General features: G+C 40.3%; 1 protein-coding gene across 1 annotated transcript in view; it reads left to right on the forward strand.

Annotated features, from left to right (window-relative positions):
* LOC119263959 (NACHT, LRR and PYD domains-containing protein 3-like) overlaps positions 1–13,698 on the forward strand; it is a 268,422-nt gene that overhangs the window by 239,055 nt on the left and 15,669 nt on the right. The window contains exon 10 of the mRNA XM_037540845.1: positions 8,039–8,212. Within this exon, the coding sequence (XP_037396742.1) occupies positions 8,039–8,212 (174 nt within the window). The remainder of the gene's footprint in view (positions 1–8,038; positions 8,213–13,698) is intronic.

Raw genomic sequence — 13,698 nt, forward strand, 5'->3', positions numbered from 1 at the left:
GAGCCCATGTGGGAATATCCGTTACAGAATGATGTGGGTTTTTAATGCAGTGCCGCCTGAGGGGTCGAAGGTCACAGGCATTCAGTGTTGGTTTTCTGTCTTGCTGCTTACTTGCAGAGATTTCTCCAGATTCTCTGAATCTTTTGATGATATTATGGACTGCAGATGATGAAATCCCTAAATTCCTTGCAGTTGCACGTTGAGAAACGTTGCTCTTAAACTGTTGGACTATTTGCTCACGCAGTTGTTCACTAAGTGGTGAACCTGGCCCGTCCCTGCTTGTGAACGACTGAGCCTTTCAGGGATGCTCCCTTTATACCCAATCATGACACTCACCTGTTTCCAGTTAACCTGTTCACCTGTGGAATGTTCCAAACAGGTGTTTTTGAGCATTCCTCAACTTTCCCAGTCTTTTGTTGCCCCTGTCCCAACTTCTCTGGAACGTGTTGCAGGCATCAAATTCAAAATGAGTGAATATTTGCAAAAAACAAAGTTTATTCGTTTGAACATTAAATATTTCGTCTTTGTAGTGAATTCAGTTGAATACAGGTTGAAAAGGATTTGTAAATCATCGTATTCTGTTTTTATTCATGTTTTACACAACGTCCCAACTTCACTGGAATTGGGGTTGTAAAAACTGAGTTGTGTTAAGAAAGGAACCAAGTTTAATTTGCTGAGTTTAGATACACAAATCACATTAAGCAAAACTGCATGTCAGACCACATTGGGTTTGTTTTGGTATTTAAAATTTATAACAAAACAAGCGGAACATCAGTTTTGATTCTTAAAATGTACACTGTAAACTAGATATTTAGGTTGTAAATACAATTATACAACACTGTGTTTAGTTGAGCTCTTTCTATTTATGGGATTAAATTGGAGAAATCAAATAAACACCAGTAATTAAAAAATTACAAATATAAATGCTGTTATTATTTTAAAAAACCTTTCTGATTTTTAACACTGCTATGTTTAAAACTTGAAAACGTAAAAAAAAAACTTTTTGAAAATACGTATTTTTATAATGAACCCTGCACTCAACGTGAGATGTCTTTGCTTTCTGCCTCATGAAGTGCCATGATGAAGAGTAAGTGGTATCATTTAAGCCTTAAAATTTTCAAGGTTTGAAATATAATATGCTTTTAGATATCTGCTGTCCAGATCAACTCTAATAAGATCAGCCCCCACAATAAGTTTCCTTATCAAAGCAGAAAATATGTCACTCTTCCATTACTAGGATATGAGCAGTTGGAAGTGACCAATGGGTGTATTTTGTACATTTCTAGTGTTATGTGGTATGCAGCATTCTAGAAACTGAGTTGTTACCTCTTCTAATTTAAACTGGCATGTTGCAACTCTGCTCTCATGGAAAAAAATGTGATGGTTTTTTACACACCTGAAACTCAACATGTCTGGATATTTTGTCTAATCTTGTTAAAATGGAATACTTGCTCAGATAGCTGTGGCAGACTAAAACGCACTCAGCATGCAATGTTTATGGAGAATAAAAACAGATAGTAGACTGAAAAAGTCTAGGAGACTAGATGCCAGCGCAGCAATGTATAATGGCAAAACCTCAATACCAGATAGGTACCTAGTCAGGTGTTGTAAAAAGTTTTCAGCCAAATTAGCTCCCCTTCTCCTCAAACTTATTTGGTCAGAGACCCTGACACAAAGCCTTACAGAAGCATCTGTTGTTTTATTCTATCAACTTCCTTGTTTTTTTTTTTTTTTTTTTGTAAATACATGTTTATTCTGAAATTGATGTGTACAGCTTGTCCAAAAATGTCTGAGACAGACAATTCAAAACAGATAATGTTCGCGAAATGTTAAAACACCTTGAACATGTGATGCAGTAATTCCCAGGACATAAAAGGAGCATCCAGGAAAGGCTGAGTCCTTTATGAGTGAGGATGGGTTGAGTCTCTATTTTGCCTAAAATACTTAGCAAATAGTCTAGCTGTTTAAATGTATCATTCCTCTTGACTCAGACTCATCTGAAATGGACTGATGCTCAGTGGAAATGTGTGTTGTTGTGTGACGAGTCAACCTTTAAGATTTATGTTTATAGAAATAATGGATGTCATGTCCTCTGGGCTAAAGAACAAAAGGATCATCCAGATTGTTTCCCGCATAAAGTTCAAAATCCAGCATCTGTCATAGGGGAAACACTATCAACTGAACAACATATTCTGCCTTTTACACGCCATATTTTTCAGGGACATCCATGCTTATTTCAGCATGACAACACCAAGAAACATTTTGCACATGTTATAACATCATGGCTCAGTCTTAATCTTAAGCTCAAAATATGTGAACAAAGGCCCTGTATTGTTACACCGCTGAGTTGTATAACTAAAACACTTCAATTGTTTGGGGTGACTTCAGTCCTCAAACAACAATTAGGTGCTAAATTGGGCAATTGCTAGATAAAAGAAAAGATACTGTTACATGGTGGTAAACCTGCTCCTGTCTGATGATTCTGCTTCAGGTTGATCTATGAGGATGTTGCACTCTCCCAGCTCCAGCTCAAGTGTTGAGTCAAGTGTTCCACTGTGCTTCTGCCCCAGCAGGTCTTTAGTGAACTTGAAAGGGTTGGCGATGAAGGCTGCTTGTTTGTGCCCTCTTGCGTCGCCGCCTCTGATGCCACTCTGCACGGCAGAGAACCCTGAACTTCAGTAGGATGCACATTAACTGGGCTAGGCCAATGCATTCCTCTTCTCCTGCCCCCATATATATATATATATATATATATATATATACAGAAGGAACAATGATCAGACTGTCCTCACTTTTTTGTTACACGCACTCCTGTGTCTAGACATGCTTATCAAGTGCTTTATAGAATCAGAATCAAGCTTTATTGGCCAGATATGCTACACATATGAGGAATTTGGTTTTGGTTACAGGAGCTCACAGAGCACAGTATCAGACAAACATTCACATGCGGGGAATAAGATAAAATAAATACAAAATAAAGTAAAAAACAACCTGCATTCCTACTCACTCACTCAGACACACACACACGCACATGCAGTCATACCTGTAAACCTTACGTTGTGCAATGTATGAGTCTAAAGTTAAAGTGCTGAGTGCAGCAGCAGTTAAAGGGTGTGTGGTGGCAGAGAAAGGGGTCAAAGATGCGACAGTCAGACAGGTGGGATAACATGGCAGGTAAGTGGGGTAACAGTCAGATAGGTGAGGTAATATGGCAGGTAAGTGGGGTAACAGTCAGACAGGTGGGGTAATATGGCAGGTAAGTGGGGTAACAGTCAGATAGGTGGGGTAATATGGCAGATAAGTGGGATAACAGTGAGATAGGTGGGGTAATATGGCAGGTAAGTGGGGTAACAGTCAGACAGGTGGGGTAATATGGCAGGTAAGTGGGGTAACAGTCAGACAGGTGGGGTAATATGGCAGGTAAGTGGGGTAACAGTCAGACAGGTGGGGTAATATGGCAGGTAAGTGGGGTAACAGTCAGATAGGTGGGGTAATATGGCAGGTAAGTGGGGTAACAGTCAGACAGGTGGGGTAATATGGCAGGTAAGTGGGGTAACAGTCAGATAGGTGGGGTAATATGGCAGGTAAGTGGGGTAACAGTCAGACAGGTGGGGTAATATGGCAGGTGAAAAGATGCTAGAATAAACACTGGTTTGAGTGGCAGTTCCAGAGGATGGAGTGATACTGTATACAAGTGTATCTAGAAGTGCAGTTTAAGCTGGAATTGTTTTGTGTGATATGTTAACTGTTCATCCGCCCGAAGACTGCTGGGATAGGCTCCAGCGCCCCCCCGCGACCCTGACAGAGAAGCGGCTTACAGAATGGATGGATGGATGGATGGATGGGTTAACTGTTCAGAGAGTGATGGCTTGTGGGAAGAAGCTCCTTTGTAGCCTGGATGTCCTGGTCCTCATCTGGCCTGAGGGAAAGAGCTGAAACAGGTGGTGTCTGGGGTAAGAGGGATTTGTGGAGATCTTCTCTGCATGCTTCCTGGTTCTGGTGGCATGCAGTTCCAGCTCCTGGGGCAGGTTGAACTTCCTCAGCTGACGCAGGAAGTACATCCTCTGCTGGGCTCTCTTGGTAATGGAGCTGATGTTGCTGTCCCACTTCAGGTCCCTGGTAACTGTTGTGCCCAGGAACTTGTAGGACTCCACTGCCATCACAGTTCTGTTCAGGATGGTGAGTGCTGGCAGGGCTGGAGGGCTCCTTCTGAAGTCCACTGTCATCTCCACTGTTTTTGTTGTGTTCAGCACCAGGTTATTGTGGCTGCTCCAAAGGACCACCTGATCAACCACCCGTCTGTAAGCAGACTCGTCACCACCTCGGATGAGACCAATGACTGTGGTGTCATCTGCATTCTTCAAGATTTTGACTGGGGGGTCTGTGGAGGTACAGTCATTTGTGTACAGAGAGAAGAGCAATGGTGAGAGGACACAACCCTGTGGAGCACCTGTACTGATGGTCTGGGTGTTTGAGGTAAACTTTCCCAACCTCACCTGCTGCTCTCTGCCAGTGAGGAAGTTGGTGATCCACTGGCAGGTGGGGCTTGGCATGCTGAGTTGGAGTAGTTTGCTGTGTAGCTGTCCAGGGGTGACTGTATTAAAGGCTGAGCTGAAGTCCAAGAGTAAAATTCTTGCATATGTTCCTGGGTGTTCAAGATGTTGGAGAATAAACTGGAGTCCCATGTTCACTGCATCGTCCACCGACCTGTTTGCCCGATATGCAAACTGCAGGGGGTCTAGCAGAGGGTCTGTGATGTTCTTCAGATGGGAGAGCACCAGTCTCTCAAAGGATTTCATGATTACAGACGTCAATGCAACGGGTCTATAGTCATTCAATCCTGTGATGGTTGCTTTCTTGGGAACTGGTACTATGGTGGAATGTTTGAAGCAGGAAGGTACGACACAAGCTCCAGTGATGTATTAAAGAGTGCTGTGAAGACTGGTGTGAGCTGGTTAGCGCAGACCCTCAGACAGGAGGGTGAAACACCATCTGGTCCTGGTGCTTTCCTCACTTTTTGTCTCCTGAAGAGTCGTTGCACATCCTTTTCGCAGATCTTCAGAGTGGGCTGAATGTTTGGCTGAGTGACAGGAAGGTGTGAATCTGTGCTGGATGGGTGTGTGGAGCTGGGCTTTTCAAACCTGCAGTTAAAGGCGTTAAGCTCATCAGCCAGCTGACGGTCACTCATTGTCGGGGGCGGGGGGGTGATGTAACTGTAACTGGTGATGTTCTGCAGGCACTTCCAGACAGTTGATGGCTTGTTTGTGGACACCATACTACTCAGCTTGTTTGAGTAGCTCTTTTTTGCAGCTCTGATTGCTTTGTTGAGTGTGTTCCTAGCCTGATTGTACAGAGCTTGATCTCCACTCCTGTACACTGCTTCTTTAGACTGGCGCAACTGTTTCAGTCTAGCGTTAAACCAGGGCTTGTCATTGTTATATTTTTTGCAAGTCCTGGTCAGAACACAGCTGTCTTCATAAAAGCTGATGTAGGAAGTCACAGTATCCATATATTCATCCAGACTTCCTGTAGCTCCTCAAACACACTCCAATGTGTTTGTTCCATGCAGTCCTGAAGCCTTTCTTTAGCCTCGTTGGTCGACCTCTTCACAGAGCTGACTACAGGTTTGGCACACTTGAGCCTCTGCCTATAGGTTGGAAGGAGGTGGATTAGCGAGTGATCAGAGAGGCCCAGAGCGGCATGGGGAACAGAGCAATAGGCCCCCTTTATGTGTAGCAGTGGTCTAAAATGTTACTCTCCCTGGTGGGGCAGGTAACATGCTGTCTGTATTTAGGCAGTTCGCTGCTAAGTTGCGTGTTGAAGTCCCCTAAAATGATAAGAACACAGTCTGTGTTTGAGCTCCGCGCTGGTGATCTGGTCCACAAGAGCGCACGCGTGCCTGGGGTGGAGTGTAGACTCCAGTGAGTACGATAGATGTGAACTCCCTAGGGGCGTATAATGGTTTACAGTTTAGAAAAAGAGTTACAGGTTAGGGCTGGTTGGTTATTTGAGTTCCTGTTGTCTTTCTATCATCTGGAACCAGTCTGCCCATTCGCCTCTGACCTCTCACATCAACAAGGCATTTTCGTCTACACAGCTGACCGCTCGCTGGATGTTTCCTCTTTTTCGGACCGTTCTCTGTAAACCCTGTGTTACAAACTGTGACTAAATCCACATGCACTGCACCTTCAAACTAATTGGATTTGTTGGGAAAACAATTAATCTGGCAACCCTGTGTGATGAGGAAAGAACCTGTCACTGAAAGACGTGCGTGCAGGAAGTTGTCATTTCAGCCCTACATGCTTAAATCCCTATTCTTAAAGGCAGTTTCTATGGCAGCTGTTTTCAGACTGTTCTGTGCAGTTTCTCTACTTTACTTACTTGTGATAGTGTAGGGTTGCTGCACCTTCTTTAGTTTCATTGGGGTGAATGTCTAAGTTAACTTTATAAAAATACATAGTAAGCAAATCCATCTCAAAACCCACAGTAGAAGCTTCTGCACTGAATACAGTACTATTTGGAGTTTTTGTATCCATGTAAGGCTAAATCTGGTGCAATTAAAAATGGGAGGGCATTACCAGATCAATGACAGTGTTGCATATTGGGATGAATTATATTTGGGCAGAGCAGGAGATCATATAGGTATGTTTGGCATTCTGGAGAATTGCATTTGGTTACGTTCTGCGTACTGCTTGCTACTTTTGGACACAGTCAGTAACTGAGCAGTACGTAGCAACGGCATAGTAATAGGTCTACTACTTTCTGTGAATGCTGTCACTATATTATGGCCTTTGCTCAGCTCTAAAATCAATGCTTAACAACTGTTGCTATCCTCCATTGCTTTAAGCCTTCAGTGTATCACTGCCCATCATCTTCGTAACTAGCATGAGACGTGCATGTCCTCTGTGGTCTTGGGAGAGTTTTATGAGATTTAGTGTGGAAATGGAGACCAGACCCAACCAGCAGTCACCAGATCTTAGCTGACCTTAGAACAGATGTGGTTTGGCTGCAGACTTTACCACTCGTTATGTTTGTCTATATGATACTATGTTAACATACTGAAAATCTGACTTCATGAGATGCACAGGTATGTAGCATGCGTACTACAGGCTAACATACAACATAGCTGTGATCAAGTGCACGGGTTTATGTGGGTAATTAATGAAGGTAATGAGGGTTGTTAATTGCATACCTATAATTAGGTTGATTTTTTTGTTTTGTTTTGTTTTGTTTTTTTTGACCACTCGTACAGTTGCTTGCTAAGTCAGCCTGATTTAGACAAGTTCTAGAATCTGCTTCATTTAAGCTAATGTGACAAGCTCCTTAGCTGGTTGTATTAGCAATCAAATGAGAAATTAACAATAGCTGGTTTAATACACATATACAGCAGTTAACGTATTCACTACGTGACAGAAGTCACTATTCTGCAAAATGGACCTCACTAAAATTTTGAAATTAGTTTAGGCCCTGGTCTAAGTGTTCAAATTTGAAGCTCCAGTTGTGGTCACATCTGTGGTCATCTCTTTTAAAAATCTCTTTTAAACACCTAGAGATGTTTAAAAGAGATGTACATCTCAGCTCTTTGATTTTAACTTGATAATCATGTGTGGCATGTATTAGGCAGAAGCTGTTGTACCTGTGGAGAATGCTTTGTAGTAAAGGTTCACAACACACACTTAACACACTACCCAAATAATATCTGCTCTGTGAGGGTCCTGACCCTTGATGAACAGGGTAACAATGTATGCAGAGAAACAGATGGACCATAGTCTGTAACTGTACAGTTGTAGTAACTACAAAGTGAAAAATATAGGCAGTGGTGCTGATACAATGCGTAATGAGTGTATAAACAATGAGTTGGACAGTTTCTGACACAGATAAATTGGTGTTATTACCCCTGCCTTCCTGCCTACACAATTGTAAAAAAATGTGGTCATACACTGATGTGTGTGTGTGTGTGTGTGTGTGTGTGTGTGTGTGTGTGTGTGTGTGTGTGTGTGTGTGTGTGTGTGTGTGTGTTTTCTCCTTCTCTCTGCAGCCTGATCAACTGCAGTATTACAGATGCAGGCTGTCTTGCTCTGTATGACGCTCTGAAATCAAACCCATCACAGCTGAATGAGTTGAACCTGAGCCTCAATGTTCTAGGAGATTCAGGAGTGGAGAAGCTCTGTGATCTATTGAAGAAGGATCACTGTCAACTGAAGAAACTACTGTGAGTTATGACATTCTCTCTACATCCACCTCTTTATCCAACTTAAACTTGGTAATTGCAGTGTTTGCTTTAAATCTTTTATTGTCAGTTGACTAAGTAGCGTTTTTTTTCTCCATATTATCAATGAGAGCTGTCATTTTCATACAGTCACCTAGATATGTCCAGAGGGGCTCTTAAGAATGCACAGTATGCACCTTCAGTAGTACAGTATCAGTGGTCCAATATAATTTTTGGTATGACATGTGACCTGCTGCTGGAAAAAAATGAAAGTCCCAGGAAAGGCTTGTGTGGTTGAAATATCCCAGCACTATGATTGTAGAGTCAGGTTACATGCTTTCCAATGAAGAGACATGCCTTTCCAGTTCACTAATGGCTTCCTTACCACATGCATGTGGGGGAATATATGTCCCTACTAGCATAATCAGTGCAATATTTTTAGGGAGATAAAAGGGTCTACTGTTAAGGCTGAAGTACTCAATGGTGGCAGTAAAATTTAAAGTTATTACTTAAACAGTGCTGAACATTCTCCACCACTTTTTGAATTTTGTGACAACTCAGCTGACCGGTCTGCTCAGTGAGCCGTGAATCCTAGCAGAGATACAGCTAAGTCTGGAATAATCCAGCCATGTTTCCACAAAGCAGATGACAGCACTTTGATTATACTCAGCCTTAGTTTGTAATAACAGCAGTTCATCTTGTTTACTCCTCAGTGTATGTTTGACAATAAAAATACTGGTAGAGGAGGACGGTATGGGTGCCTTCTAAGCCTGCTGAAAAGCTGGCTCGTTGTCTAGAAGCAAAACCTTTCTTTTTTGGATAAAAGGTTCTGTGCGAAAGTTTGTAGTTGCAGCAGCCCACTTTTTTGTTTTTCAATTTAGCAATTTTAGCTATAGTTAAAGCTGTAAGTAATGGAACTGTATCTTTAACTGATGATTCTACCTCTGAGAGGTTTCCTAGGAGGCATAGGGAAGGTGACATTGGAATGCTGCTCCCCAAATATAAAGATAATTTTGAAGTTATATTTTCCCAGAATCCGTGGACTGGAGTGTGAAAATAGTCATGAGTTTTCTTAGTTATATATTGTGAACATAGTCCCATTTTGAACAATTTGTATTGCGTGATTTGTCCTATGAATGATTTATATTGTATTCATTGTATGCTTGTGATCCTATTCATTATGAAGATATTTTTACAGATTTGTGTCCAGAATTGTGTATCAGTGCTAATATCTAAGTCCTTTTCTCATGTTTTAGTTGGTATTGATGTAATTGACTTTAAAGTACCTATGAGAGCATATAAATTAGATAGAACTTTCCTAGGGCCGATGATTTGTTTTGTATTTTTAATAATGAGAATGGATTGAGATTGTTGTGAAATATATTAATTTTAGTTTTAAGTATACTTTTTTGTTGTTGTAATATGTCCTATAAGTTAGTAAATTCATACAGCGATTTAGATAATCTTCTATTGTTTTTGATAGCAGTGTAAAATTAAGGTGGAATAATTCTGAAAGCTTGGTGGTTACTTTTATACCTAGATATGGTAATTCGTAAAGGGTGCATCATTCCAGTTCCAGTCACCTATAGGTAACTCTGTTGATTTGTTCCAGTTAACAGAGTAATCTGATACATGTGAAAAACTATTTCTCTGATTTCTCTTTCTATGATTTTAGCTAAGAAAAAGAGATTGGAGATTGGTCTGTACTTGGCCAGTGAAGATGGGTCCAACCCAGGTTTCTTTAGGATAGGAGTGACAGCAATAGTGCCTAAAGAGAAGCATAGATTAATCATATGAGTTATAAAAGGTGAAATGAGGAAACAGACTTAAGAGTAGCTGTAGGAACGGGATCAAGTTGAGATGTACAGGAAGAGAATTTGAAAATAATCTCAGACACAGTGGAAGAATTTTCTGCATAAAATCATCAAGATCTATCTTTATTTCCCTGTAGCAACCTGCACCTCTCTTTCTGAGGCCTTTGTTTCACTCTCTCTGTTTTCTCCCTGTAAATTCTTCGTGACAATAGGTCGTGAATGCAGTACACACAGTGAAAGAAGATCTCATTGATTGTATTCTCAGGAATCTTTAAGGACTCACACAAAGTTTTTAATATTTTTTTCTGGATATTTAGTTTTTTCAGGTATTCCTGAAAAAATGACCTTGTCATGCAAACTACAGGTTTAAACTTCAAGTAGTGTTTCTCTCAGTATTTTGGATTGTTTATTTATTTTGTCCAGCTCCATCATCAGTGAGTTAACAGTGAATTGTTTATTGTTCGTGTCATGTTGAAGATCCTTAATCTGCTCAAAGCTGAATTCTAGGTTTGGGTTTAAGTGTCCTATGTCTTTATGAAGGACAGTTGAGTTTCTAGACGCAGTAGTTTTTGAAGTACACAAACCTCAACTTTACTGTCTGGACCCAGGTGCTCTGTGTTTGTGGAGGAGTCGTGGGTGCGAAGCCGCTTCTTTTCCACCATCCTTGTCAGATTGTAAAAGCAGTCGTTAATGAATAATTCCAGTTCATCCAGCTTTCTCTTGACATGTTTTACTGTTCTTTTGAAGTAGTTCTGCTGCAGGAGAGCATTCGTTTGCTGCTTTTTTTACTGTTGTTAGCTCTAGCAGCAGTGGACTGCCATGCTGAAGCACACCTGTAGTTTTGCGAGACATTGAGCAATAGTAAAAAGGTAAAACTCACAATAAAATGAATTTAAACATATACTTAGATTCTCAGTATATTCATTTTCTCTTCCCTAATTTGAATTCCAATCTAAACTTACATTTATTTTACATACAGTGCCTGTTAAAACTGCTGATCCTGCTTTAGCAGTTCTTCTCCTCTATTCTCCTGAAGCATCCGTCAGAAGGTTGGCTTTGATGCTCAGTCCTAACAGATCGAAATGTGTCTTTTAAATGTTATTAATCAGCTGAGTGTGTGTGTGCAATTTATTGCATGTGATGAGATGTGTGATTTAGACATTATTACTCTGTCTATATAACTCTGTCTCGTCATAATTGAATAAGTGGTAAAGGCTTTTGACTTTATATATGTAGAAACAAAATGTTATGTTTGTATAAATAAAAAATTATTAAATTATTATTAAATTATTTCATTATTAAACAATATTGTTCATAAATTAAACAATTGTATGTTTACAAATGAAATTAACAAGTGAAAAAGTAATTTGTTGCAGAGCTGTTTTTTGGAAATTACAGCTTTGAGGCAGCTATGGTAATATTTAAGTAACTTTTTGCAGCTTTGTGCTTCAATTTTAGTCCATTTCTCTTCACAAACTGTCTTCAGTTCCTCACTTAGGGTCCATCTGCTGCACTTAGAACTTTTTCACTAAAATTCATACATAGCCTTTCTTTCTTATGATGGGCTGAATTATTACCGAAGAGTTTCATTTTTGATTTGTCTGATTACAGCACATTACAAAACAGTTCAGATTTTTCCAAACAGTTGTGTGTAAATTTTGCTTCTTTTCATTGCAAGAGTTTTGTGTGTGGTGTAGTAACGGAGATGATTGCAGTGCAGTTCAGTGCCTATTGTTCAGTGTTGTTTCTGCTGCTTTCAGGTTGTCCTGCACCTCTTTTCCAGTGACTGCTGACTTCTCCCTCACTTTCCTTATCATTAGCCTGGGTGAAATCTTGCATGGTTCACCTGTCCAGGGACAATTAGTTGTGCTTCAATAAAGTTTCTAACTGCACTGACAAGGAAGTTGCTAGGGCTTTGTAACTTTTCCCTTCTGAGTGTCCTCGCACTCTGTGAGCCTTGGGCACAGTTTGTGGTTATTGGTCTTAACTTGTCCATCCATATGGCTTGACTTGTCCATTTATGTAAGCACTACAAACCTATTTTTACACATTGAAAACAATACTTGTGATAACTATGCTGCATGACACCATTACTTCAGTAAGAGTTTAGTACTGAGCTTATTGCAAACTTTCACATTTGTCTCACTTGTCCTCAAAAATAAAAAAAATGCAAAGTGTAACCACAGTTACTAATAATATTGCTGGGGTTCTATGAACCTCATTCAATTCTTTTTTATTTAAAGTAGGTTAACATTTAAATAAAAACACCTGTATTTGAGCAAAGCAGTATCTTATTAACTTCATTATTTTTTGTAAACATACTCTCATTCTGATACGGATGCCTGCAACATGTGAAATGTTCAGAAGACAGTTTAAAGTAGGTGATGTAATCATGCTTGGATATTAAAGGAGCATTCATGTCCTTTGACACAAGTGCATCAGCAAATATTCCAACTATTTAGCTTATTCCTCAACAAGCATTTGCAAGGATTTTAGGTAGTTCACCCTCAACAGTGCATAATATCAAAAGATTAAGGGAATCCAAATAAATCTATTGAATGGGCTGGTGCTTGTGGTGTGACGAGTCAACCTTTCAGACTGTTTATTGAAATAATGGACATTGTTAACCCACACTAAACCAGACACCGTTCCCCTCCAGTGATTGATTATCTTAGCCATCTCAAATGACAAACTATATAGCCTAACATCTGGAAGACCAAGTCCTCCCTTCTCTGTGGATGTACACATTTTACTCCATTTAAATCTGGGCTTCCTCCCTGCCCATAGAAATTCTCTGATTATACTTTCATATTGTTTAAAAATGTGATCAGGTTTACTAAGTGGCAACATCATAGATATATAGTTAAATTGTGGCGCTATTACCATTTTAATAACATTTATCTTCCCCCAAAGACTCAGGTTTACTTTCCCCATTTACCCAAATTTGTTTTAATGTTTTGAAGGAGAGGCTCAAAGTTCAGTGTTGCCATTTCACCTAACTCTGAGGTTAATTTAATGCCCAGATAAATCATGCCTTTAGGAATCCATCTAAAATTATACTGTTTTATTACTTGTGGGTGACAATGCCTAGATATAGGCATTGCCTCTGATTTGGTCCAATTAATTTGGTAGCCAGACAGCTTAGAATATGTATCAATAGTGTCCATTAGTGCAGGTAAAGAACTTTGGGGATCACTAGTCAGGAAAAGAATATCATCAGCATAAAGCTTTAGTTTATGTTCACTCCCACCACCATCCACTCCTCTGATGGCAGGATTTGCTCTTATGGCCACCGCTAGGGGTTCCAGCACAATTGTAAACAAGAGAGGCGACAAGGGGCATCCCTGTCGCGTTCCTCTAGAAAGATCAAAAAGAGGCGAAGTAAGTCCGTTTGTCAAAACTGACCTTTTAGGGTTGCTGTATATTATTTTTATCCATTTTGCAAAACCAGAACCAAAACCAAACCTCACCAGGGCCGAGTGTAAGAAACCCCACTCGACCCTATCGAAGGCCTTCTCAGCATCAAGCAAGACAGCAGCTACTGGCGCTGCGCTAGAGGCATTTAACCACATTAAGTGCATGAGTCTTCTCAAATTATCAGTAGAAGACCTAGCCTTTATAAAGCCTCCTTGGTCTGTATGTATAATGTGTGGTAAGATTGTTTCCAATCTTAGG

The sequence above is a fragment of the Pygocentrus nattereri genome, chromosome 9 (assembly GCF_015220715.1).
Source record: "Pygocentrus nattereri isolate fPygNat1 chromosome 9, fPygNat1.pri, whole genome shotgun sequence".
NCBI lineage: Eukaryota > Metazoa > Chordata > Actinopteri > Characiformes > Serrasalmidae > Pygocentrus > Pygocentrus nattereri.